At 49.5% G+C, this 24,995-nt stretch overlaps 1 protein-coding gene across 2 annotated transcripts; it reads left to right on the plus strand.

The window, feature by feature from the left end:
• Window positions 1–317: 317 nt before the first annotated feature.
• VSX2 (visual system homeobox 2) lies at window positions 318–23,195 on the plus strand. 2 transcript variants are annotated; one of them, XM_042048081.1, is made up of 5 exons: window positions 318–934; window positions 2,127–2,211; window positions 5,006–5,129; window positions 20,256–20,436; window positions 21,421–23,195. In XM_042048081.1, the coding sequence occupies exons 1-5, from the start codon at window positions 496–498 to the stop codon at window positions 21,813–21,815; spliced, it is 1,224 nt and encodes a 407-aa protein (XP_041904015.1). In that variant the 5' UTR covers window positions 318–495; the 3' UTR covers window positions 21,816–23,195. The 2 variants fall into 2 exon arrangements, with proteins under 2 accessions (XP_041904015.1, XP_041904016.1); XM_042048082.1 differs by having other exon boundaries at window positions 324–934; window positions 21,484–23,195.
• Window positions 23,196–24,995: the final 1,800 nt, after the last annotated feature.

The raw sequence follows: 24,995 nt of genomic DNA on the forward strand, positions 1-24,995 counted from the left end.
CTGAGGTCCCTAATTTCTCTTATAACCTCTTATTTATCTCAGAATATCAGATGAGCAAGAAAGCCGGAGAGTCCGCGATTTCCCTACACAGAAGCTTTGCGCATCTCTCCTCCAGGGCCGGTGCCCCACGCCGTTCGTGTTTTATGAAAGCAGGGATGCCTCCATCCCTCCCTCCCTTCCTTCCTAACCCCACCTCCCCAGCACGGCTGGAGGCGAAGCGGGGCCGCGGCCTACAGGGCCGGGCCGGGGCGGCCCTTCTTTGCGCAGGGGCGGGCGGCAGCCCCAGTCCGCTGGCGGGCACCGGCCCCAGCCCGCCGAGCAGCGGCCCCGCCGCCGCCGGTGCCGGGTTTTTGGCATCCCTAATCGCGGCTGGCCCCTGTGATTGGCTGCGCGGCTCTGACCCCGCTCGGGCTCCCGGCTGGGCGGATAAAAGGGGCCTGAGCCGGGGGCTCCCAGGCATTCCCGGAGCGGGCACCAGGGACCGCTGGCCGCAGCATGACGGGCAAAGCGGGCGCGGCGCTGGTCCCCAGCCTGCCCAGCAAGCCCAAGCCCGACGGCGCGGCCGCCGCCCCCGCCGCCCCGCCACCGCCCCCGCCGCCCCCCGCGGCTGGGGTCAAGTCCAGCTCTGGGCCCACCCCTCCCCGCTGCACCGGCTTCGGCATCCAGGAGATCCTGGGCTTGAACAAGGAGCCGCCGTCGCACCCTCGGGCCGCCCTGGACTCTCTGCCCGCCGGGCACCTGCTGGCGGCCCGCTCCGTGCTCAGTCCCGCCGGGGTGGGCGGCGTGGGCATGGGGCTACTCGGGGCCGGCGGCATCCCCGGCTTTTACACCCAGCCCACCTTTCTAGAGGTGCTCTCCGACCCCCAGAGCGTCCACCTGCAGCCCCTGGCCCGGGCCCCCGGGCAGCTGGACAGCAGCCAGACGGCCAGCTCAGGTAGGCACGTCCCCGGCCCCCGGGGACCCTCCGCGCCCCACCAGCGCCGCCGCCCGCACCCGGTGTCCCGGCGGGAGGCCACTTGCTCGGCGGCGGAAGGGAGATTTCGTTTCGATCCCGAGGATGAGGAGAAAGGGGGGGCGGGACCATATTTTCCCCCGTCCGGGGCTGCGGCCGCGGTCTGACGGCGTGGCCCGGGGCGCCCGGCCTAGGGATGCGCGGAACCCCGTCGGAGTGGCCCCCCGCGACCCCGTGTCGTTGCCGGAGAATTAGACGTCTTTCGGCATCCTTTTCCTAGACGGCAGCAGCCTCCCACAACTCTGCCTGCAGGCCCCGTTCCGAGGCCGCTTCGGGTCCTCCCAGAGCGGCAAGCAGCACCGCCGGACCCTGGCTCCGGGGGCAATCCCCAGCCTCCCTCCGGCAGCGGCGCCCGTCCCGGGCCGTGCCTGCCGCTCCCGCCCGCAGCACGGCCCGCCGAGCAGCACGGGGCCGGGCCGGGGCCGGGCAGGTGGTGCGGCGCCGCGGGCAGGAGTGGGGCCGGAGCGCGGCCGGAGCGCGCATCGAAATACCGGTCCCTGATCCATCCCCCGGTTTCTCCTTCGGGCCAAAGGCGGCGGCACCCTGCCCTTAACACCCCCGGGCCGTGGCATCCCTGGGGAGCAGGGGGCCGCGGATAGGCACCATCTCCTCCCGGGGCTTGTTTTTGCTGATAGCTCCATAAACCTCAATTTCTGCCTCCCCGCTCCGGTGTTTCTGCGGCGCAGTCCGGGATCCCCGGGCTGGGGCAGGCGGTCGCGGTTGTCCGGCCGCGGAGAGGGGACTGCAGCTTTCCCGTTTTCTTTCCTACGGTTTGGTTGAGCTCGCCGGGCTCTGCGTTTTAGCAGCGAGACAACAGCAGCCTCAGCAAACGACTCTGGTGGAGAGGGGCGAGAGCTAGAGCCCGGTCCCGGCCCGGAGCCTTCCCTGGCTGGGGCGGATCGCCCCGAGCAGCCCGCACCGGCAGCGGATCGGGAGCGGCGCCGGGGCCGCGCTGGAGGGAGCGGCCGGCGTCGGGGCCCGTCCGCGGCGCGATCGCAACGAAATCTTCGGCCAGAGCCGGCGGAGGGAGCGGAGCCGGCAGGCCTGGCCCTACCCGGGGGGTCTCTGGCGGGGAGGGAGCCCCAGTCCACAGCCGCTGCCTGTCTCTCCGCAGATTCCGAGGATGTTTCCTCCAGCGACCGAAAAATGTCCAAATCCTCCCTAAACCAGAGCAAGAAACGAAAGAAGAGGCGGCACAGGTAAGACAGCGGCGGCCACCCCGCCCGCTCCCGTCGCCCCAGTTCCCAGGAAACCGGCCACCGGCCTGGAGCAAAATACTCTTCCCGGCCCCGGCCGCCGGAGCGCCGCGGCGCCCCTGCGGCTTCTCCACCGTGTTCTTCCCTTTTTTCTTCCTCCCCGTCCAAAATAAATCGGATATGGGGACGTGCCTATAGGGAGCGGGGGATTCGACCACAGGTGTCATTTTATTTAATTTTTTCTGGCTGCGGATCCAGGTATCCCGAGTCGCAATTCTGGGCAGCACATAAGCATCTAGGTGGAATGCGGATCACCAGTGTTTGGAACGGAAAAATCGTCAACCTGTCAGAAATAATAAAAGCCGTTTCCAGCTCCACATACAGCAATCTTAATATTGGCTGTCAGCAAGACAGAATTCCTATCAATAATTTAAACATTTTATTGTGTAAAAAAATATATTTTGCCAATAGATTAAATAGTTGGGAATCAGAGACAGCCTGCAAAGAAGCTGAAGAAGGCTGGGAAACTGTTTAAGGAAACGAAGATCCACTTTGGGGTTTGGTTTCCTCTCAGTACGGTCAGGGTAATAGACTTTGCCCGACTTCTCCCACAGTTAAAATGGAGTTGGTTCGTTTGCACTTTATAAACAGAAACGAAAAATCCTGTGCTGGGTTCTGACATTGCTGTGGCCAGAGCGCCAGGACAAAGGAAGGCCAAATACCATCCACTGAGGGTGATTTAGGAATAATTAAGTCAATCCTGCCACGATGCAGGAAAGGTGGATTAAAAGATGCTCCAGTGAAAGCTTAGCAGGATGAGGGGTGGAAGGAGACCGACTATCCCAGGAGACATCCTGCTATGTGTGCAACAGGAGACTCGGTCTGGAGGGCTCATTTCCAAATCCGTGCCTCCTCCCCAGGCAAATGTTCCCAGTTTGAGTGCTCTGGAGTAAGTATGAGCTCATTTTCTTTACGCCCCAGACAGGGCTGGGTGATAACACAGCTGGGACTGGTGTACAGGTCCCGATTTGGATGAAAGATAGGAAACGAAATTCAGATTTGTTTTGGTTTTGGTTCTAGACGGAAACAGACCTGCAATGTTTGGCTGCAGTTGTATATTCTGTACTAAACAGTTAAGACCTCTAGTTGAACCAAGGAAGGATTGGAAGATGACTGGTCAATAGCCTGCAAATAGCTGCAGGATAAAAAACACCAAAAGGGGCAGTGGATTGTGAACTGCAAAAGGGACAGGGGCTACCCGGGGATGAGCTAAAAAGGGGAAACTTCAGCTGAATGTCAGCAAAACCCTGCTGCCGGTGAGCCTGGACAGGCTTCCACTCTCTTGTCAGAGGAAGATGGAGAGAAATGCTTGAAATCTAAACTGGATCAAAATTGGAATAATTTTCCCTGTGGTCCCAGAGAGAGAAAATACATGATTCAGTGTGTCTCTGCTGTCCCTAGAGTTCACAGATTTGTCAAAGTTGAAGAAAAACTGTTTGAAAGGAGAATGGATTTAAGAGTGAATTTAAAGAAGGGTCTGGTTGCAGGCAGGTCCCTTGCATTTGCATGCTGCTTTTGTTAGTAATATTATTGATCTGGTTGAATCCTTTTCATTCTGTATAGCGGAGGATATTTCTTAGATTTTCTGTTTATGCTCTCTGGAACTGAAAGGCTTTTCTGAAATTTGAGTGTATTTTAGAAAAAGACTCTATTTCCTTTTTCCTTCTGGCAGATACATGTTTCTTAGATGGATAATATTTATTCATTTACTTTGCACAAAGGCTGCAATTCGTTGTTGGGTTGAGGGTTCTTTTATTTTGGTTTGGTTTTTTGGTTGAGGTTTTTTGTTTGCTTTGGCTTTTTAGTTGCTTTTTTGTTTTGGTTTTTGTTTGGTTGGGGATTTTTGTTTGTTTGTTGGTTGGGGTTTTTTTGCCATTGCAGTATTGTTAGCTTTTATCAAAAATTGTGCTTTCTGTACTGGAGGAGTTGAAGGGTGGGAGTTTAAACCCTCAGGGATTGGAAGTGGTCCGAGAATTCTCATCCATCTGCTGGAGAAGGGCTTTCATCTGTCTCGGCTTTCCAGCTGCTGATTTTTCAATTTGGTTGTCCCGAACTGAGAACTGGCTGTGCAGAGGCAGGCTGGGCTGCCGCCTGCCAGGGCGGTCCAGGAGGATTTCTAAAGGATAATGGGGGAATGCGAACTGGCAGGGAGCAGCTAATGAGATGTCGGAATGGAAGCACCCAGGGTAAAGGCAGAGGAAGGGAGCTGGTCCTGACTCCTGTGGGGAAAGACTGACGAAAAGTGGTGGGTTAGGGTGGAGAAAACATTTGGAGAATTCATCCAAGGACTGAGACTGAAGGTGAAAGATTATTTGCTCATGGAGATTGAAGAGGCTAAGGACCAGCAGCTTGGAAAGGGCTCAGCACCTCTCCAGACAGGGTGCTGAGGAGATGCTGCTTCATCTCAGTGTGGTGATCCTCACAAGAGGCAGCAGAGTCTGAGATGTAAGATCAGCTGCCATCGCTGCGGGTGCTTGCTGCTGGGGAGGGTCCGTCTCCAGAGGCAAGTCCCTGAAAGGGAAGGTGATTTGTAACTGTTAAAAATGCTGTCTTCTGGCATTTTCTGGTTCTCCTTTCACCCTGGCACTTGACCTTTTGTGCGCAGAAATGCAGGAGGTGGGGAAAAGTTATGTGTTAGCTGGTTACCCAGGTTTCACTGGTTTCAGTGTCCGTTTCTCTGACTCTTCATCATCTTTGCTGCTTCCTGTTTTTGATCAAAGGGTTTTACTCCCCTCAGGACAATCTTCACATCATATCAACTGGAGGAGCTGGAAAAGGCCTTCAATGAGGCCCACTATCCTGACGTATATGCTAGAGAGATGTTGGCCATGAAAACAGAGTTGCCAGAAGACAGGATACAGGTAATCATATCTCTTGGACCCCCTTATTGTGCTGCCCTCAGCCATGCTTATCGCTCCGTGAAGAAAAGGTAGTGGCATGGGAAGGCTGACATTTTTCTGAATAAACTTCCCCAGGCTGTCCACTCTCCTGCTTTTGATGGGTGGGCAGACAGATCAGCTATTCTTGGCAGATTTGTATTTGGTGTTTGTATGTCGACATGTGCTGTGCATGGTGTGTTGTACCAGTGATTTGGGGTGTGTGTAACAGAGGGAATCCTAAATCAGAGAAGGACAACAGGTGCGCAAAAAAAGATGACGGCGTTTCAAGGTCTTGGTAAAGGCAAGAAGAGACCATGTCTGGGTGGGCATTGCTGAAGGGAAAGAGCTCATCTCTGCTCCTTTGGCCACAGAAGGATGCACAGGGATGGCACAGGCAGCTAGTACAGCTGTGGGTAGGATGCAGTGTGGGAATGGTGGGTGAGTCCCACTGAGATGTTTGCACCATGTCTGCACTTTGGCTGTATTTGCCTCCTCAAGTGAAGTTTCTCTGAAAGTTTCTGGGGATATTTTTTTGTTATTTTTTTTGTTAATCTGTTAAATTTTATTGAGTTAACAGCTTTTAACATTAAGGTTTTAACTGCATGTCAGTCCTGTCATGCCACTGTGAGGAGGTAGAACAAGGTGGTGTGGAATATCTCTGCTGTGTGGTGAACCCTCCAGCAGGAAGGAGCAGCCTGAGCTGCAGGGCTGTGCCAGGACCAGCCTTTGGCATGCATTACAGTGAGAAAGCTGGAGAAGACTTAACAGCTGCTGTTTACAGTGTGGGAGGCACACTGGACAGAGTGAACATGATGTTCATGAGGGTGGGCTCCAGTAGCTTCTATTGCCTCATGACTTGCTCCCATCAGGTTTCTACATAAGGCACAGGTTTGTAATGGCCAAGCCTTGAGCAGGTGGTGCAAGTGGTGGTTCTGGTCTGGCTGGAAGTTAAACTGTCCTGGTTCTCCACACAGTGGCAGTGGCTGGTTGCTGTGACTGGTGCATAGCAGTTTCTACAAGAGATGTTGTCCTGTGTGCCATGCGGTGTTGGGAGGGCCCTCGTTTCCATGGTTCCTCCTTCTGTTCATGCCTCATGCATGCCCAGCACCCACCAAGCTGCATCTTGAGCCTGTGCTCTTTCTTTGCTGAAGAGATGGCCCAGGAGGCTGCTCCCTTGTGGGTTTGGAATGTAGCTCAGAGGGCACTTAGCAGGATAACGCTGATGCTGGAAGCTGCTGAGGTATGACCCCATGCAGGGACAGGAAGATCCTCTAAAACAAAAGTGTAGCCTTTTTTCCCCTCTTCCTGAGCCCCCCTCACCACCCTTATTCTTGTGCTCCATCAAAAATGACATTTTTATAAAAGTAACTTGTGCTTATCCCATTGACCTGGCAGGATTCCTGCTGATCTAACAGCTTGTTGATAGCTTGTGTGCTAACAGGATTTCCACTAGTCTTCAGAAATAATGGCCCATCATCTGAAATCCTACCTGGTACATTAGGATTTTGCTCTGAGAAACAAGCCCCGATGCTCTGCCTCTAGAAAGACTGAGTTGGATGGAGGTTCACTTCTCCACTTGTCACCCTGTAGGACATCAAGTCAAGAGAGGAGAGACTGTTGGGAGTTTATTGTTGCCTACAGCCACCATTTAATGCTGGGCTGGAAAGAAGATCCTTTGATTTCCCCTGAAAGACCTTTTCAAGGAAGAGGTTCATCTAGTGGCACCATGTATGTTGAACTCCAGAGGCCCGATTTCTCTGGCCAGAGCTGAGCATTCACTATGTGTGAGGTGGAGTGAGATGCTATGGCAGGCAGTGTAGAGCTGACAGTGCATGTACTGCTTCAGCACCCCGAGCACCCTTCTAGTGCTGAGTGTTTTAACTGATTCGGAAATGAATAGTGGGTAAAGTATCTTGGCTGTCACTGACTTGTCTGCCCAGTCATTCTGCAGCTGACTAATGAATGACTGCCTACTCTTCTTGTATTGCAGCTTTTAAACCTAGGAGGGCTCCTTACTGTGACCCCTCTGCTCTTGAGATCAGGTTAGACTTGGACAGCAGAAGCACCCCAAAGTATGGCTGTTCTGAACATCAGGCGTAACTAAGAGCACGTATATTCCAGAAGAAAGTGCTTGTGAATAAGTTTTGCTGATCATGAAAGGGGAAATAATGAGAAACAACTGAATTTCTGTAGCATCTGTTGAGCACCCTGCCAGGGTGAGCATCAGGCTCACATAGGAGTCCTGAGCACCACTGTTCCTTCCAATAGGTCAGCAATCGATTGTCCCTTGCCACACATTCTATGAAATTTCCTTTTTGTGTGTGACAAGCCATGGCAAGGTGATTCCCAATTGTGATCATACTTCTTGATATTTTACCTTATATTCCTTTCCAACTTTAGACCTTTTTGTTATGACCCTAATTCTTTCCCCCGGTTATAAAGTTCACACTCTTTAAATAAATCTAAGGTATTTCTTCTCCTGGCTGTCACTCTTGTTTTTCATCATTGCTTAAGCAAGTTGCAAAGATCTTTCCTTAAATCATCCTTCATAAATCACATGCTCATCTCTTAATCATGTGGTTGTTCTTATATGAAGCCCATCCTGCCTGTCAGCCTTCCTGGAGATAAGGGACCACATGCCTACAGCCGCATGCTGGGTGTGTTCACACCAGTTCAGCTGGACTTGTGGGCCCTTGCAGAAATAGCCTTGGATTAGCACTGGTCTGCTTGCTTCCTTATTTGTTTATTTCTTTTTGTCTAATTCAGTCACTTCAAACTTCTTTTAGACAGATTTTTTTTTTTTATGCTTGGGATTTTCCCTTCAGTGTTCTGGGTTTCGTATGTAATTTTGTTAACTTTGGCTAACAAGCATAAGAACAGACCTAACAGCTCTGACACTGGCAAGAGGTGGATGCTACACAGGGCAGCTATCTAGTGATACTGAGTACTTTGTCAGTCTCCTGGGATTTAAAATATCTTAATATCCCATGGCAAGAATTTCTGCAGCAGAACTGCCGGAGTGCAGTAAATCTTGCTTTGAATCCTTTAGCATCATTTAATGCCCCTTGGAAGAGACAGCTTACAATGAATCTTTATTCCCATCTTCATAATATTTATAATTTCACATAGTTGCATTATTTTCCTTGCACGAGTTTCCAGCTGCCTGAGGGAGCTCTATAGTTTTCCATTTTCATTGTAGCTTGCAGTTCCTCTCATCTTTCAACATTCCTCTCTCCCTCTTGTAGGTCATTAATGAAAGTGTTTTCTAATATTGTTGTGAGCATCACATGTTGTGGACTTCTACAGCATTTCGTGTAGTTTCCCACTGGATCCTCACCTAAGAGTGATATCTACCCCTTGTTTTCATTCATGGAATTATTTCTTAGGAGGTATTAGTCAAAGAGAAAGTAAATCACCTATGAAATTTGATGTGAAAGTGAAATTCAAAGAGGGCAATTGAAAGAATGATATATAGGAACTGCTTGCAGGAAAAACCTTCAGCAGAACAACACAAATAGCCGTCAGAGGCCAGGAAAGTTGCTGGTTTAAGAGAACATTGAATCCAGGAAAAATTATTCAAATCCTCCATTTAAAGAGAAGATGAAAGTGTATTTTTTTCCAAGGCAGATACACACTGTGTGTGTCTTACTCCCACAGTGAGCTGGCTGCTCCTGGAAGGAAAATGAGCATCCTCCCATTGGGCAGCATGGGAAAATAATTTTTTTCATAGTGAGATAGTATGCATAAGTCAGATCAGATGTCACTGTGGCCATTTTGGAAGGTACTTGAAAAAGACCACATTAATCAATGTATTTGAAAGAATATTTGTAGGAGTTGAACTGCCAGCATTGGAATAAACCCAGACTATTCTGTAAAATCCAAGAGAGGTAAGTAGATTCCTGTGGGGAAACATATCCTTAATAAACATTATGAAGTATTAAAAATGTCCTGAGGCTGACAAATACTTCAACATCTGACTTAAATAGCTGTTTCTCATAAAAAATACTCTTAAGTGTAATGTGTAGATTTTAGATAAGTTAACCCTATTGAATTTATTAATATGTAACAGTTCCAAACTTTAAACAGAGTAGTTCAGTAACAAAGTTCAGTAAGAGTTTGATTTGGGATTATTGAAATGATTGAGTATGTCTGTCCTTAAAGTATGTCTCCTACTGATCAAACCAAAGTGATTAGTCAGTGTTTCAAAAAAATAAGATCCTGACTGCTATTCCAGGGACATTAGAGTTAAGGGAGATAATAAATTTTAAAAGGTAATAAAACTGTTAATATTGTCAGTTCTTGTTGTTAAAAGATTGTACAGTAATTATTGGCTGACAAATTTTGGGACAAATAAAATTACTCTCATAAGCAAAAGGAATCCCAAGAAGAGGCTGGTGCTGTGTGTGCGGAGTGGGGATTGTGCATCCAACAGGCTTTGACAGGCAGTTAAGAGGCCAATTTTGGCTAAAAACAAAACAAGGTCAACTAAATCTCTAATTGAAAAAGTATTGGTTTATCTATCAGATTAACACATTTCAGTATCACTGTGAAGCTCTTTAGGAGTTGAACAGGGATGGAGGAATCAGGAGGAGTAGTCATTTAGAGGGAAGCAAGTACCAAGAGTATTTTGCAAGGACAAGAGGCTTACCTTGCTTCAGTTTTGCAAAAAGCTTCTCTATTTAGAGGTGAACATAATTTGAAAAGGCCTGAGGATCCTGTACTGCACTGAGTATGAGCTCAGGAGTGAACCCACAGAGTCCCCTCAAGAAACATGACAGAAAACATGAAGGAAAAATCAGTTTTATGCAGCTTTAGCAGCCCTGGTTTCTCCCTCTCCTGCCAGCTTTTCCTGCTTGCTGCAGAGTGCTGAGTTGTAGTCTGAATCCCATGGTGTGAGTACGGAATGCTGCGATTGCTCCATGCAGCTGGTGACCTTTCCTGAATCTGTGCCTGGAATGGCCACCAAAGGATTTCTTAGTGCTGCAGAAAGTAGTGGTGGTGCTGGATTTTCTAAGCTTATCACTATTACTCTAAGAAGTGAGGACCTGTCTACTCTTGTTAAAATTTTGGGTGACTGTCACATGTAGAACAGAGAAAGGCCAGCATGAGGCACACTGCCAGTGGGTTCCAACTGGCATCTCTGTACAGCACATTCACGGGGACCATGTAGCTGGAAGGAAATTACCGGAGTGGTTAGGCTTGTTGGAGGTAGATTACCAAGGTGAAGGACAAGCCAAAAGTGTTGCTATTGTGTGAGCCAACCATTTCAAAATATATTTATTTTAAGAGCCTTGCAAGCAGTTAATCATAAAATATAGTTGGGCAGCTAGTGCTGGCTACCTTTGCCAATAATTCCTGTGCACTGGGGCAAGCCATGACTGTGTGATACCAGATAAGTGTCATTAACTTCCCCTATGCTTCTAGAAATGTAGAAAGTATACAAGTGAGAGTAATAAAACTAATCAAACTTAGTGGTTTAGTGAGAATATTATTACGAGTTTTTCTCGTGGCGTATGGTGCATCTCTGCCTCCATGTCTTTAATTGGTATGTTAGGAGTTCATCCACTTTTCTGCCTCTTCAATAACATGCTTGTTTAGTTGATCGAAATTCATATTCATTTCCATTTTTCAATTAAGAGTTGTTTAATTTGGCCCTTTCTCTAATGGATTGTTTTCATTACCCTTTATCTATGGCCTGTTTTCAGCCCATGTGCTAGAACTTCGTTTACAAGTTAATTACCAGAGCTGCAAACAGAGGGGCTGGGTGATGGGCAAGAGCAGGGGCCCAGGCAAGCCTTTCCAAAGGGATTCCTGTCTGAAAAGTCTTACACTACATGCTTTTGGACAGAGAAAGAAAATGTGGCAGGAGAAAAGAAGGAAAATGGAGGCCCAGGAATGACACTTCAGTTTACTGGAAGTGGGGACTCTCCTGCTTGTTGCTAGACCATGCAGATTGCCTGCTTATATTGTGGGATTTACCCTGCTACAGCTGGGGTTGTTAGGTGCAGTTTTAAAAGGTCTTTTTAGTACAGAGGTGGAGGTATAGAGTTATGAATATTTTCTTTACCCAGGTACTGCTTTATCCCCCTATGTTCAGTTCCTGAGTTGCTTTAGCCACTGACCAATTTTCTAAATGGGACAGAAAAACAAATAGACCCAAACTTGCCTGTTCTTGCCTTCTGCTCTGTTCTTGCAAGATGTTTATGGTTGTGCCATGATAAGGGACTGTGAATTTGATGTGCTCCTCCACAGTATTGGGAGGGAAACAGGACTCTTGACAGTGACTCTCCTTGTTCTCTCCATGGTTTGGAGACACTCTCAGCAAGGATCCAACACCTTCAAGCATCAGGGCACACAAGTTCCCTGTGAGAGGAAAGACAGGCGGGCAACAAAATATGCTGAAGCCCATTTCTGTGGAGTGCCTTGGCAGAGGCTTTCCCCATCATGTCCAAGAGAATCAGGAATGGCTCTGCAGGCTTGATGCCAGGCTGTGACAACTCTTCCCTGCATTCATCCCCTCATTTTCTTAACAACAGTAGTTTAAGGCTACTACTTCTCTGAGTTAGCTTAGGCATTGCAGTTCCTCAATCACTTTAGGTCTTCTGGAAATACTACCCCAAATCCCTGTGCTGGCAACACTTGTATTCACTCCTTCACTTAATGATGAACTTTCTTTTCTCTCTTCTGATACCACTGCAGCTTTTCACAACTGATTTTAAAAAAATAATTGGTCATCCCAGCAATTTCAGTAGTTAATTCCTCTCCAGCCTTATGATGGCAGAGGAGCCAGCTGATGGTTGCGTTCATGTTTTCCTTTAATGACCCCTTATTACAAAGTTTTCCTCCTTTCCTGACTTTGAATAGAGATTTTTCTAACAGTTCAATAACACAAGCACTTTAGACACACAGTTAATTTACTCTCCCCTTTATTTCTTAATGGATCTATTTCTCTCTGTAGTGTTTTTCTTTTACCCTGATAGATCTCAGCAAGTTCTTCTGATTCTTCTCTGGGAGCACAAACCTGCTCTGCTTTTCACTGCCCTTCTCTGTGGGTGTTCTGTGAGCCAGGTTTTGCCCAGGCACTGTTGAGCAGTCCAGTCCTCAGCAGACATATCAAGAACCTCCATCTCCACATGCATGAGGCTGGCAGGTCCTTCTGTGGAGCAGAAAAGAGGAACTGAGCTGGACAACAAACTGTTTCTACAGTATCCTACAACAAAGATGCCTTCCAGAGGTCACTTTGTCAGAGGCTGTGAAAAAGCATTAGGTGCTCTTCTGTCTACCCTGAGTGTTACTGTCCTGGGAGCAGCAGCAAGAGGTGTTCAGTTTAGGACCTGCCTGGTGTGAGAAGCACACTTTTCTCCCTATTTTCTCTTTCAGCAGGTATCTGGTAGGCTCCCAACTGTGAGCAAAGGCAGAGCTGAAACTGTGGCTGCAATGTTGTTATTAGAGCTTTCAGCTGCAGCTTTCTCTTCAAAATTGTAGGAAGGGAATGCAAGCCAAGCATTGCTTGTATGTGGTCACAGCTCGTAGCTGTGTTGTTCAGGCAGGCCAGCACAGCCAGGCTGCCCACCCGGGCCTCTGGGAAGCACTGGTTCTCCTGCAGCTTCGGGATCCACATGGTGAAATACCTTCTCACTCTGCTACCCTTTCCTTCCTAAAGATGCTGCTTGGCTCACCCAGAGGGAGGGCTGAACTGTGAGTGTTGCTGAGAAAAAAAATTCTTGGAAGGATCTATCCGTCCCATCCATGTGAACATGCACGATAAATACCTGTGCCAGTCACTGCTCATAGCCAGGTGTGCCAGTGATGTCCATTCCAAGATAACTTGCTTTCTGTCCATCACATCATTCTGCTGTCTCTGGATCCCTTCACTGCCAGCCTTCCAACTCAGAGTGCCCCATGACTGTCACTATGACAACTGCCATTTGTTAGCAGACTGGATCAACTTCTTCAGCTTATATGATGACCATGACTGAGATCAAGGCTCAGTGTCTAAGTGACAGGTAAGGGAGGGTCCCAGCCTGAGAGATCTTAGCTCAGGTGGACTAAGCATGGGGATACCTGGAAATGTGCTGGTGAGCTCATATGTGCTGTCCTGGTGCAAGCAGCTTCCCTGGACAGGCTGTGTGTCACCAGCTCTGCAGGTCACACCATCAGCTGTGCTGGTGCCCGAGCTGGTGGTGTTGGCTGCAGGCGTCAGTGGCACAGCAGCAGCCAGTGCCTGGAGCGTCAGCTTTCTGCAGCTGGAAGATGTCATGTGAAAACCCCTGGAGTTGTGAATTACCCAAAGAATGTTAAGGGTACACAGCGCTGAGGAACAAGTAGAGCCAGGAGCAGACATGGTGGGAGTAGAGTGCTGAACGTCCACCCAAGCTGGTGCATGAAAACTGATTACATCTTACAGTGTTTTATAAAATTTCATGCTTGTATAGATAGCTTCCAGCTAATGCTTCAATGGCCCAAGGATGCAGTGCATTAGTGAGCATGAGCTGTACCCCTTGGGGACTTTGCAGACTGTCCCCATGCAAGCAGGGATGGGCTTGTGCCTTATCTCAGGGAACAGCGGGCACCAGGTAGTACTGCAGACACCGTCTCTTGCTGGTGCACAGCCTCTGGTGCCTACGTTTTTTTCTGGAGAAGGTGAGAGAGCACCTTTGCTCAGTGTGTGCTGATAAAGGGTAGGGCACCATGGAGCTGATGCTGGCATGCAGGGGGCAGTCCCAGAGCACAGGCAGTGCTCCACAGCCTCAGAGGAATGCTGGCATCCCATGGTCTGATTTCAGTGCCCATTGAAAGGCATTGTGAAGGGGATGTGACATTTCTCCTCTGACTGTCCTGACTCACCTTCTCTAGCATGAAAGTGATAACGTGGCGTGTCCCTGCATGATCACAGAGTGCATTACACATGGATGTTTATGAAGATTTATGCTAAGGTTTCCTCGGTGCTAGAGGACCTGCAGAGCAGTATTAGTGGGGGAAAAGAAGGCAAAATGAAATAATGCAGGCAGGATAGCAGCTTGGTTAATGGAGTCAGGTACCGTGATCACCCAAAGGATGGATGTGCGCTATCACCCTTTGTGGCAGTGACAGATGTCTCCCTGGGTTTGTGTGGACTAGGATGATGACTGCACTCTTGTCAGCTTTCTTGTGACTATCATGCATTTACAACCCTGATGTTTTCTTGTTTTTCACTCAGCATGTTAGGAAAAGAAGAATTTGAGTGTTGATCTGCCAGGTCCCAGCACATGGCAGCCTGTACTGTAGGGCCAAATAAGCTACTGATCAGTTGGAATCACAGTGTGGCCATAGTGAAGTCAACGTCTCAGAGATGCACTTGCTGTGCAGATGTGAGGCACAGACTGAGTGTGTGCTGAACCACTGATCTCACCATACTGACCCTGCACATCGTGTGCACACTTGTTTTTCTTTGGGGGAGATGGGATCCCTGCAGCAAATGAAACTGTTTGCTTTTGAAAGGTTACAAGAAGTGGAAAAACATGGTGCCCTGTGAGGCCAGGTGAAAACCCCAGATTTACCAAGGGAACACAGTTTAAGACATGTTTCCTGGTCAAGTGGGATTTTACAGCTTTGGTTGCATAAGTCAGACAAATTGCAACAAAAAGTTATACATGGCCCATGTAGTGCTTTTAAGAGCAGGATTCAGAGACAGGCCTAGCCTGCAGGACTGGTGGCATGGTAATATAATGTACATTTTTGCTGGGTGCCAATTCAGCCCATATTCAATGAGCACCCTGTTACTCTTTTAGCTTAGAGGAGACCCAAGCTTGGATGAACCATCATGTCTTTATTCAAGAGGGATGAGTGCTGTCTCACAGCTAATCTTGTATCTCTGGTTGGACCTGTTAGCCAAGTGGGTTGGACAAAAATCCAGCTCTTATCAGGAAGGGCCCTTGCTATGTTGTGTACGGGAATTGCTCTTTCTGAAGTGAGCTCAGCAAGCTCTTTCCCAGTGTTTAGCACGAAGAGGGATGATGAGTCCTGTGATCAGCCATGCAGCCCATGTGCAACCTTTATTGCTCTCATTTAACTTCATAACCACTTTACACCAGCCATAGAAAGTGATGTCACCATAAACAGTACCAATAACTTTGACGTTACATTTGAAAAGACAGCAATAAACTGTTTCCAGGCTTACACAAGTGGTGCAGTCTCCACCAGCAGTCAGGGAGCTTTTCTGTAGTGATTGCTAAAACCGAAGGATTTGAGGAAGCCCCAGGGCACAATTGGAACTCATGCTCTCATGGCAGTCCATTATACAGCCCCAGTGCTCATGGGTATGGGTGGGGTGGGGACATGCTCCAAGGAAGATATGAAGCTATTCTTTGCAGTGTTCACATCTTCCCATTGAACCCCACCAGGGCCACAGGTCCTGTCTGATATGAGGACGAGGACATCACTGTTTTTTCAGAGGGGGTTTTCATTTTCACCACTCTCATTGTTGAGTCTTGGGTTGGAGAGGGAGGAGGTAGAAAGGGAGCGGTGTAGGAGTCAGGAGAAACTGAGTGCTAAGATGGCAGCAGGGCCCCGGATGTGGAGGGCAGCTGGAGGTGTTGTCTGGTCTGCAGCTTGACCCCCCAAAGGGCTTCAAGTGGGTAAAGAATAGGCACCTGCGTGTTCATGTGTGGGGGAGATGCTCTCAGTGTGGCTCTGGGGGTATTGGGGTGTTGTCCCTTGCCTTAGGTGCTGTTTTGCCAACAGCTGTGTGCAGCTGCTCCCTGCAGCCTGGCAAAGGCATGTGCTGGAGTGTCTGTGTGTCCGTGTCGGCGTGTCCGCAGGTGCGGACGGGCATCTGCCTGTGGCCATCTAGTGGACACTCAGCTCGCGCTGCTCTGGGCTGGGATCGGCTTGCGCTCCACAAACCTCGCTCCTTGAAAGGCTCCTGTTGGAATGCAGTATCAAAGGCAGGATGAGAGATTTGTTGAAGCAAAATTTCGCCATTATCTAGCCTGGAATTTTCCTTTAATAGGTGAGGAATGCTTGGGCAGGGAAAATAATTTTTTTTTTTTTAATATTAGTAAGACAAAAAAAATTCCAATATCAATTCTCCTGTCGTTGTACCCTAGCTTGGAAAGTAGCAGCCAAGAAAATGAGTATCACTAGTGGAAAATTTTAGTTTGAAACAAAACAGAAACAATACACAGGAACACCATAGATTTTAAAATACCCCTTTGACAATTCAGATTTCTGGATTATGGCCAACCGCAGGGAGATTTCTCTCTTCAGCAGACAATGTTTCAGGCACTGATTAGGTAAACAAACTAACTAATATAATGAATGTGGATAACAAGGACGTGTCAAGTCTCATGTCCCCTTGCAAAATGAGAGATTTCTCCTCCTACAATTTGCTCTTCTGCATCATCAATAATCCGAAGAAGCATCAGTCGTCATTTGTGATTCAGAGGAGGAAACTGGTGAGGTTATCCTTGCCAGCCTTGACTCCAAAACCCCCACTCCAAAACACTTGCAACTCTGTAGTCAAGTACGGAGTGCCTGAACTTTTATTGCTTTTCACAGTGGGCACTGGAGGTGAGAATTAGGTGATTATTAAAGTTAGAAACATTCCCATTTATAAGGTTTTGCAATACTGCAAGACAAACCTGTCCACTTTACTCTATTGTCCATTTTTGGAGGATAGACTTCCTGGAACAAGCTTCCCAGGTTTCACAAAGGGTGTTTGTGTGAAAATAAAGAGGTGTGAAACTTCTTAAGGTGTAGCATGTTGGTCCAAAAGACACCTCTGCACATCAGATTGTGACAGCTTTGCACAAGCATATGACATGCTTCAGTCTAAAATTAATCAGAAGGTTTCACCACTGCCCATGAGATGTGGAAGCAGAAACACAGTCTTTTCACCATACCCTGGGCTGTGCAACAGACAACCAGATGAAAACAAGTGAGAAGGAGGGTGCAGAGCCACATCAGTAAAGTGTTTCACAAAGCTGAGCCAACCCACGGGGTGGGAAGGGGCAAGAGGAAATGTGGACAAACTTAGACATTGTTTGAAGCAGACCAAATTTTACAGAGTTGGAGGAAGCTGTAGAGTAGATATCTCCAAGCAAGGACAATAAGCAGCCAAAGAATACCAAACCCACAAGAAATGTGTAAGGTGAGTAAAGTGCAAGGGTGAAACCCTCTCCCAGAAAAGTGAGGTGCCAATAATAAATAATTGCATATTTGGATGTTGTGGCTGATGTACCACACAGCTGAAAATACCTCTGAATTACTAAAACCACCACGTAATTCAGCTCAGAATCAAGGCATGTGAAAATTTTGGTAACATATTGATAAATTTGAAGAAATCAGTAAGATCTTCACCTAGAGGAAAGCCCCACTGATGGAGCCATCCGAGTGAGGACAAAATCATGAGAACAGGACACAGGGGACAATTGTGATCTGAAGTGGCATGGCGGCTGCCAGTGCCGTGCTGGAGCTCATCACTCAGTGTTCCTCAGAATGAGCTTGTCACAGAGATGCTTGACTGGGATCTGATCCCAGTAATACTCAGTACTGGGCACCATTGGTTTCACTTAATTTCATGCCTCAGATGAAGATATAGTTCCTGGTATTAAAGCAAGATGGTCAGTCTTCCTGATTTCTGTTCTGTTAAACATTCTGGGATTTCAAACTTTCATTTTTCCTAATCAAAACCAAGAGGAAATTCCCATAAAGTGACAAAAATTGGTTTTGGAAATCTCAGAATGATCTTACTGAGATGTTGATGCAATTTTGATTTTCTCATTTGGTTTTAAAGCATAGATTTTGCATGTCTTAGGTAACTGAGATTAAAGTACAGCATTCAGAAGAAAGCTATAGATAATTTTGATTACACTTCACTGGCTGGACACAGTTTTTCCTGTGCGATTGAATCAGCATTTTTTGATTGAAAATTTTCTACCAGCTCTAGTCAAAATTGGGCTGCCAGCTGGCAAAGCTTCTGCTACTTCCAGTATTTGCGTAACACTGCCATGGAGAAGGGGATGCTCGAGGGTTTAGAGGCAGTGGGCAGTGCTGGGGAAAGCTGACACCTGGCCAGGGAAAAGGGAAGAGGAGCGTGAGGCGTGGGGAAAGATGTTAGAGGCATCAAGGCAGGAGGGAGGAGAAAGGGAAAGTGGTAAAAGCATCAGTGAAGAGGCACCTGCAGCTCTGCACCCTGTGCTCTGGGAATGGGAGGATTGCATGACCTGGAGCGAGACCCTCTGCCAGCATCCTGCTGACTGCACAGCCAAGCAAACCCCTGTATTCACACAGGCATGGAGGAGAGGGTGAAGAGAGGAAGCTCTGCATTCCTGAGGGTCTTTGCAGCAATCTCTGGTCCAGGGGTTACAGATCAGCAGTATGAAAGTGTAAATCAGACCATTTATCATGCAGAGGAGGTGACGTGGTGAAGCAGCCTCCTTCCTTTGCCTGGTAAAATCCTCTCCGACATGCACAGAGTGTCTTCTGCTGGGAGAAGCTGGGATCACAGCTGGTGGGACCACCACCCCACCCATTCCACAGAGCTCTCTGGTGGAGCAGGCTGGCTGGGCTCCTGGGAGAGGCGAAAGCTGGCTGTCACCAGTGCTAGCAAGCCAGCCACCTGCCTACCCTGCAGTTTTGTCCCCACCATAAGGCTTCAGTGCTGGGCAGTTCTCCTCTGCACAGGTAGAAGAGATGATATTGCCTTGCCAGCTGAGACCAGGACGTCACTCCATGGCATCAGTCTTATGGCCCCCATGGCAGAGCTGGGGGACCGGCACAGACTCCCAGTGCTCCCCACTGCAGCTTGAGCTCCCCCACAGCGACAAGTGGTGGGGACAAGAGAGGGTTAAGCTGTCAGCTCTGTAATGTTAAACAGGTGTCAAAGGCACCTCCATATATCTGCAGATTGAAATCAAATTCTTTGCAGTATAAAAAGATAAATTACCCAGGCGATTCCCGCCTCATCCCACTCATCAGGCCGGCGCCAGACGGCAAGCAATTTTTTTTTTTAATGTGCTAACGACCTAATCAAGCAATCAAGTCGGAGAAGATTGCGGAGTGACCCCGAGCATCCATCTGCCAGAGAGACCCCGACATTCATTTCCATTCTGCCGTGTACTTTCCGGGAAAGGGAGGGAAAAAAATAGAAAAGAAAAAAAAAAATCCTAAACAAATTAACACCCAATTTTCTGTCAGTCTAATTAGTTAAATGAGGAGGTGTTTGGGGTGTCCACCGGGAGGGAGGGACTGCCTCTCGGAGAGGGGCCTGGTAACTCCATGGCATTAATTAGCGCAGGTCAATGGCGTGGTTCCCTGGGGACCAGCTGCTTTAATTTCCCGTGATATTTCAGTGCCTGAGGCCCATCGATTCAAACTGAAATTAACTTATTTTTCAATCAGGCCTGGGTTGCCCCTGGGGCTGACTCTTCCTTTGCCTCCTTCTGAATAGACCTCAAGCAATTTTTCATCTAAAGCTGATGCCTCTGCTCAGGGGGAAGGGAGGGGAGCCGGGGAGGGAGGAGGGCGAGGGAGACAAGAGGAATGGAAATCGGAGAGAGAGCACTAATAGATTTCTGCGAGTATCACCCCCTCCCCGCCATTGCTGCCTGCCTCTCTGCTCACTGCCCCCCAGGTCACAGCTCAGAGATTATTCTGCCAATTTTCTGGGAAGATGAGGGGCTTTTCAAACTGGGAATTCAGAGCAAAGCGCACAGAGAGCTTCCCCCTTCTCTCGAGCATCCACCCCCATCCCAGCCCTCCCTGCAGGCACTGCTGCCTTCAGCCCTGTACCACTGCTCAGACACACAGTAAATAATAAAAGAAAATCCCAGGCACAAGAGCCAAAAGCCACTAGAAAAAAGACGTTGCAATGGCAAATTAATTACATCCTGTGGAGAGGGATGGAACCTGCTTTCACACTTGGCCCTCACCAGTCCTTCAGGGGAGGGAGGGAGAGATACCCAATGTCTGTTGCATGGGGGAAGTGGTTGTATTGGCTTCAGGATAAGCGTCCACCCATCTGCTTTCATCCTGCTGCAGAAGTACATGCATGTTCCCACACGGGAAGGGGACTGGCATGCCTTCTCCCTGCACAAAAACCATGTCCCTCCTTGTTGCCTGCTCCAGGTTTGGTTCCAGAACCGCCGGGCCAAATGGCGGAAGAGGGAGAAATGCTGGGGCAGGAGCAGTGTGATGGCTGAGTATGGGCTCTACGGTGCCATGGTGCGTCACTCCATCCCGCTGCCCGAATCCATCCTCAAGTCTGCCAAGGATGGCATCATGGAGTCCTGTGCCCCTTGGCTCCTGGGTAAGAGAGCAGTCGCCTTCATGGGGGATGGCGAATGGGTAGAGACGGGGGATGTGAGGAAGAAATCAGTCACACTGAAAACAGGTGAAGGGCAGCAGGGCAAGGGCCCCCCATCCTGCCGCCCTTGATGCCTCCGTCCCCCAATGACCCTTGTCAATAGGGTTTGACCACTCATCCCAAATTCCTGTTGGACCTTGGATCTTGACCTGCAGAATCTGGCCAGGACACAAACTTGCCCCCTCAGGCTGGTGCTAACCTTCACTTCCTATGGCTCAAGCATCCTTCATGCCCAGCTCTGAAGCAGGGGCTCCAACCCTTGCCCAAGGGAGGAGGTCATCCCAGTCTCACTCCTCCTGCCCTGTGATGCTGGATGGGGTGCTAGGACTCCCAAATGCTCCATCTTTGCCCCCAGTTCCAGGTGGAACACTCTGCTGCCTCCTCCTGGTCATGACACCTAGGGAAGCTGCATTTCTGTATGGTTTCACTTGGTTTTCTGTGCAGACATGGAAGTAGCAGCTACCCTGTCACACTCCCGCTCTTTACTTCCTTCTTTCTGACCTTCCAGGCTGGTTCTGCCCCAAAACTAGTGTCTGGTATCTTGATGATGGGCTATGCTGTCTTTTTGTTCATGTGCAACTGAGAGAGGCAGAAGGGTGGTTGTAGTTTGGTACAGAAATAGGCAATGAGGGATCTCCCTCCCCAGCCTCGGTGAAGCTCAGGCAACTATGCTGCTGTCTGACACCCTCATCTCCATGCAGGGACAAGTTAGCTTCAGGTTCACAGAAAGAAATGAAGGGGAGAGTAATTATAGACCGTTGGGACCAGCCACAGTCCACAGATGCTGCGCTGCTCCAGCAGGCAGCCGCCTTGCCTGGGCTGCCCTCGCGTGCGGGCCGGAGCAAGTTGCTCGCCATGACTGCTGTGTGAAGCGAGGGTTTCTGCTTTTCCTTAATTCTGGCCTCTCTTTATCTTTGCTGTTTTCAGTTCAAGATGGCTTTCCCATGCCCAGGCGCTTTTCTAAACCCGAATACCAACAATTCTTTTTAGGGATGCACAAAAAGTCTCTGGAGGCAGCGGCTGAGGCGGGGAGGAAGACAGAGGTGGAGCGCCAGGCCCTGCCCAAGCTTGACAAAGCTGACAAGGAAGAAAGGGGTCCGGATCCCAAAACCACCATTTCCCAGGAGGAACTGAGAGAAAACAGCATTGCTGCCCTCAGGGCCAAAGCTCAGGAGCACAGCACCAAAGTCCTGGGGACCATTGCCGGGGACACCCCAGCCCCAGGCAGGAAGCTGGAGACAGGGGAGGAGGCGGCAGTGGCAGAGGATGACAGACAGACGGAGAAGTCGAACTCATCGCAGAAGGAGGAGAAGTTGATCTAGGGGGAAGAGAGGTGGCAGAAGCCAGCCCCGACAGACACTGTGTCCTCTGGGGGCCACGTTCCCCCTTGGACTGCCAGGCGTCCCCGGCCACCCCTGCCAGGGAGAGGGGCACTGGTCTCTCTGTTTGGGGCTGCCTGGCAGGGGTGCCCACTGCCTGTTCCCCTTGAGAATACCCCTGCCCCTTGCTCCTCCACCCCACCAGGCCTTCTTCACCCCCCACCCCTTCCTTTTGGGGGACTGGGAAGTGTCACATCATCACTGCCACCAATGACACTAAGGCTCTGTTCCCTTCAGCCTCACAACTGGCTCTGGGGCTTTCTCCTTCTGCAGCCCCAAACCCCATTTGCCAGCCTGAAGCAAGCCTGTTCCTTGCTGCCATGCCTCTCCTTGGTGCACATCTCTGCCCAGTGCTGCCCAGGCCCCTTCCCCTTGCGCCCTGTCCCACCGTGCCCCAGGCAGACACGCCACCTTCCCCTGGCCATCGCTTCTGCCTCTGGCCCAGGCTGCAGCAGGGCAAGCCCGCGGCAGTGCTTGCATGAAGTGATGACTATCCATTGAGGGTGGTTCGCACCTTCCATCGGTCTCTCCCTGCCCAGCACTGAGGTCTGCTGAGAAGGGACTGCAGCTTTAGAGCAGTTATGTTTTGCCTCTTTTTGGCAGGGACAGGAGGGTTTAACCCACAGGCACAACATCCTGGTCCCCCCTGGCACCCTGAGGTGACGTCAGCCCATGTCACTGTCTTGGGCAGGGCTGGACAGCTTGGTCTGACTGCTCTAAACACCAAAACCCTACACCCCTGCAGAGGGGATGAACGGTGAATTTATTTATTGAATACATTATTCCAGGTGAGACAACAACATCCACCTAATGTATTTATTGAATTAAATTTGTCCAGCTCACCCTCTGAGTGTTAAAGGGAATGACAGCCATGCACATCCACCCTGATACACCCTGTAATGTGTACATACATCCCATAGGAGCACATGCAGACCCACACAGCCAAACTCACTCCATGGTACCATCACCTTCCCATTGCAGTAAAGCACTATTCCCCCTCCGAAAGCTGTAGGACAGTGACTTCCAGGTGACCCCTTCTGTCCTGCTTTCAGCTGTGAGCATCCTTTCCCCAGAGCTACTGTTTTTCTTCCATCAAAGGTTAAGCCCAGTCATTCAACCCCTGTTTGTCTTTGTCCCGCGGTCGTTTGACGTGTTAGATGATAGCCCATGGAGTGTAAATAATGTATATACAGTGAGAAAATAATTCAGTATTGAGGTGTTTGAGATATGGAGCTGTAACAACTTCTAGTCATCCAGAATCTGTGATTTCTGTGCCATTTTCTGTAAAGATATGAAGAAGAATAAAACTAAACAGGAATACTGTGTATGAGTCCAGTCACCACTGTTCAAGGAGGGTGAGTTCAGCCAAAGCTGAGAGGGAGTTGGATGCCCTACTGTAGCCAGAGAGGGGTGAGAGATCCAAAGTGGCCCAGAGGCCTGCACTTTCCTCCCCACCAAGGCATGGAGAAGGTGGGGCTTGGGTCTCTCTCTGCAGCGGAATACAAAACTGAAAGGAGTGTGCTTGTACTTGGAGCAGAAGTTACAGCATACAACTGGTGAGAGAACAAGTCACTTCAGCATGCAGAGCAGCCCTGGTGCTTTGGGTCATCCCAGTATCACATGTGCCCTGGTGTTAGAGAGTTGCATAGATCTCCAGGCAGGCTTAGCCTCTGCCAGGAACAGGCTGCAGGGCCCCGCTGGCCTGGGGAGCTGAGGCAGCAGCCAGACACTGCAACTGCAGGGCAGCTGGTTGAGAGAGAAGGGCACCCACAGGATTTCCAGTGAGGTGAGCTCCAATTTGAGAGCAATGGAAGCCTATTCTGGGTTACCAGATAAGGAGTTAACCTGCCCTGCTAAGAGCAACTGGGAATGGTCTGGTGGAAAAACCTAATGTCTTCCAGGGACAGGAAAAATGCTGAGGCAGAGTGGGTGTGCATAGGAAATAAAAGACTAGAGGAACAATGAGACTGCTTGGGCCTCACTTTGTGGAGGGGCTATAAGCTCAAAGGACTGTGTTTCCCCAGAGGGACAGCACCCTTGTAGGTTCCCACCAAGCTTGGGGCAGCTTTGACCCAAAACAGGTGTGTGATCTGGGATGAACGTACCTGATGGGAAATAGCACCTGGCTCCCACACTGGTGTCCAGCCTGTTCACTACACATACCAGCTCCATAGATCATGAGTGGTGTTGCATTCTGAAGAGCAAAGAGGAGATCTACTAACCCTGTCATCTCTACTGGGGATTCCTTAGGTGTGCCTGGATGAGAACAACCCTGCTTGCAGGGAGAGCTTTTTCTGCTCTTTTCTTGTGCCCCCTAGGAAAGGAAGGGAATTTGGGTGATGACATTAAGGAATTCCAAATTCTACCTTAAAAAAACTACCTATATAGGGCCTAAAGGAAAGGAAGGCAGACAAAAATGCTGTTTGGAGGCAGGGTGGCAGCTTAGCTCTGCTAAGGTGGGTGGTGGGAGGTCTCAGTGTGAGGAGATGGGCTGCACTGCTTCATGCCAAACCACCCCCAGCTGCTCCACCACGGCCTCATTGAGTGCTCCCAGGCCAGCTGGTGGTACAGCCAGAGTGTAGAGCTTGGGAGGAGGCAGAGAGCCCAGCCCAGCCTGCCAGAGGGGACAGCCCTGAGAGCCACCCAGCAGTAAGGTGGGATGGGATGCAATATTCCCTGCAGCTGACAGCCACGTGAGAAAAACCTTACCTGTCCCACCATAGCCTAGTGCTCTGCTAGAAATAGGCCTTAGTTCTGGGAAGGGGATAGTCCTATCACTCATGACTAGCATGGGGGTGACCCTAAGATTTACAGGGACCTGCCCCAAGCTGCCTTTTTGGCCAGCAGAGGACTGGGGGATACAGCAGGGCTGCTGTGGCGAGTAAGGGGATGGTGATGAATAGAGGGAGGTGAGTGGGGATGAAACAGAGGGGTCTGGGGATGCAGTGCAGCCCTGGGAGAGCAGGAGCAGGCTGTTAGAGCCTGGCCCAGGCACATGCTTAACCTGGCTCCTGTTCAAGAACGGCTGTCAGGACTCAGATAAGCATGAAGGTTATTTTCAGTCAAATATTTCTACAGCCCACCCCTTTCCCCTCCCTTAGAGTGATTGAATTTCTTTTTTCC

The sequence above is a fragment of the Corvus kubaryi genome, unplaced genomic scaffold, assembly GCF_017639235.1.
Source record: "Corvus kubaryi isolate FWS band 111438036 unplaced genomic scaffold, C.kubaryi_AGA036_p1.0 66, whole genome shotgun sequence".
Classification (NCBI taxonomy): Eukaryota; Metazoa; Chordata; class Aves; order Passeriformes; family Corvidae; genus Corvus; species Corvus kubaryi.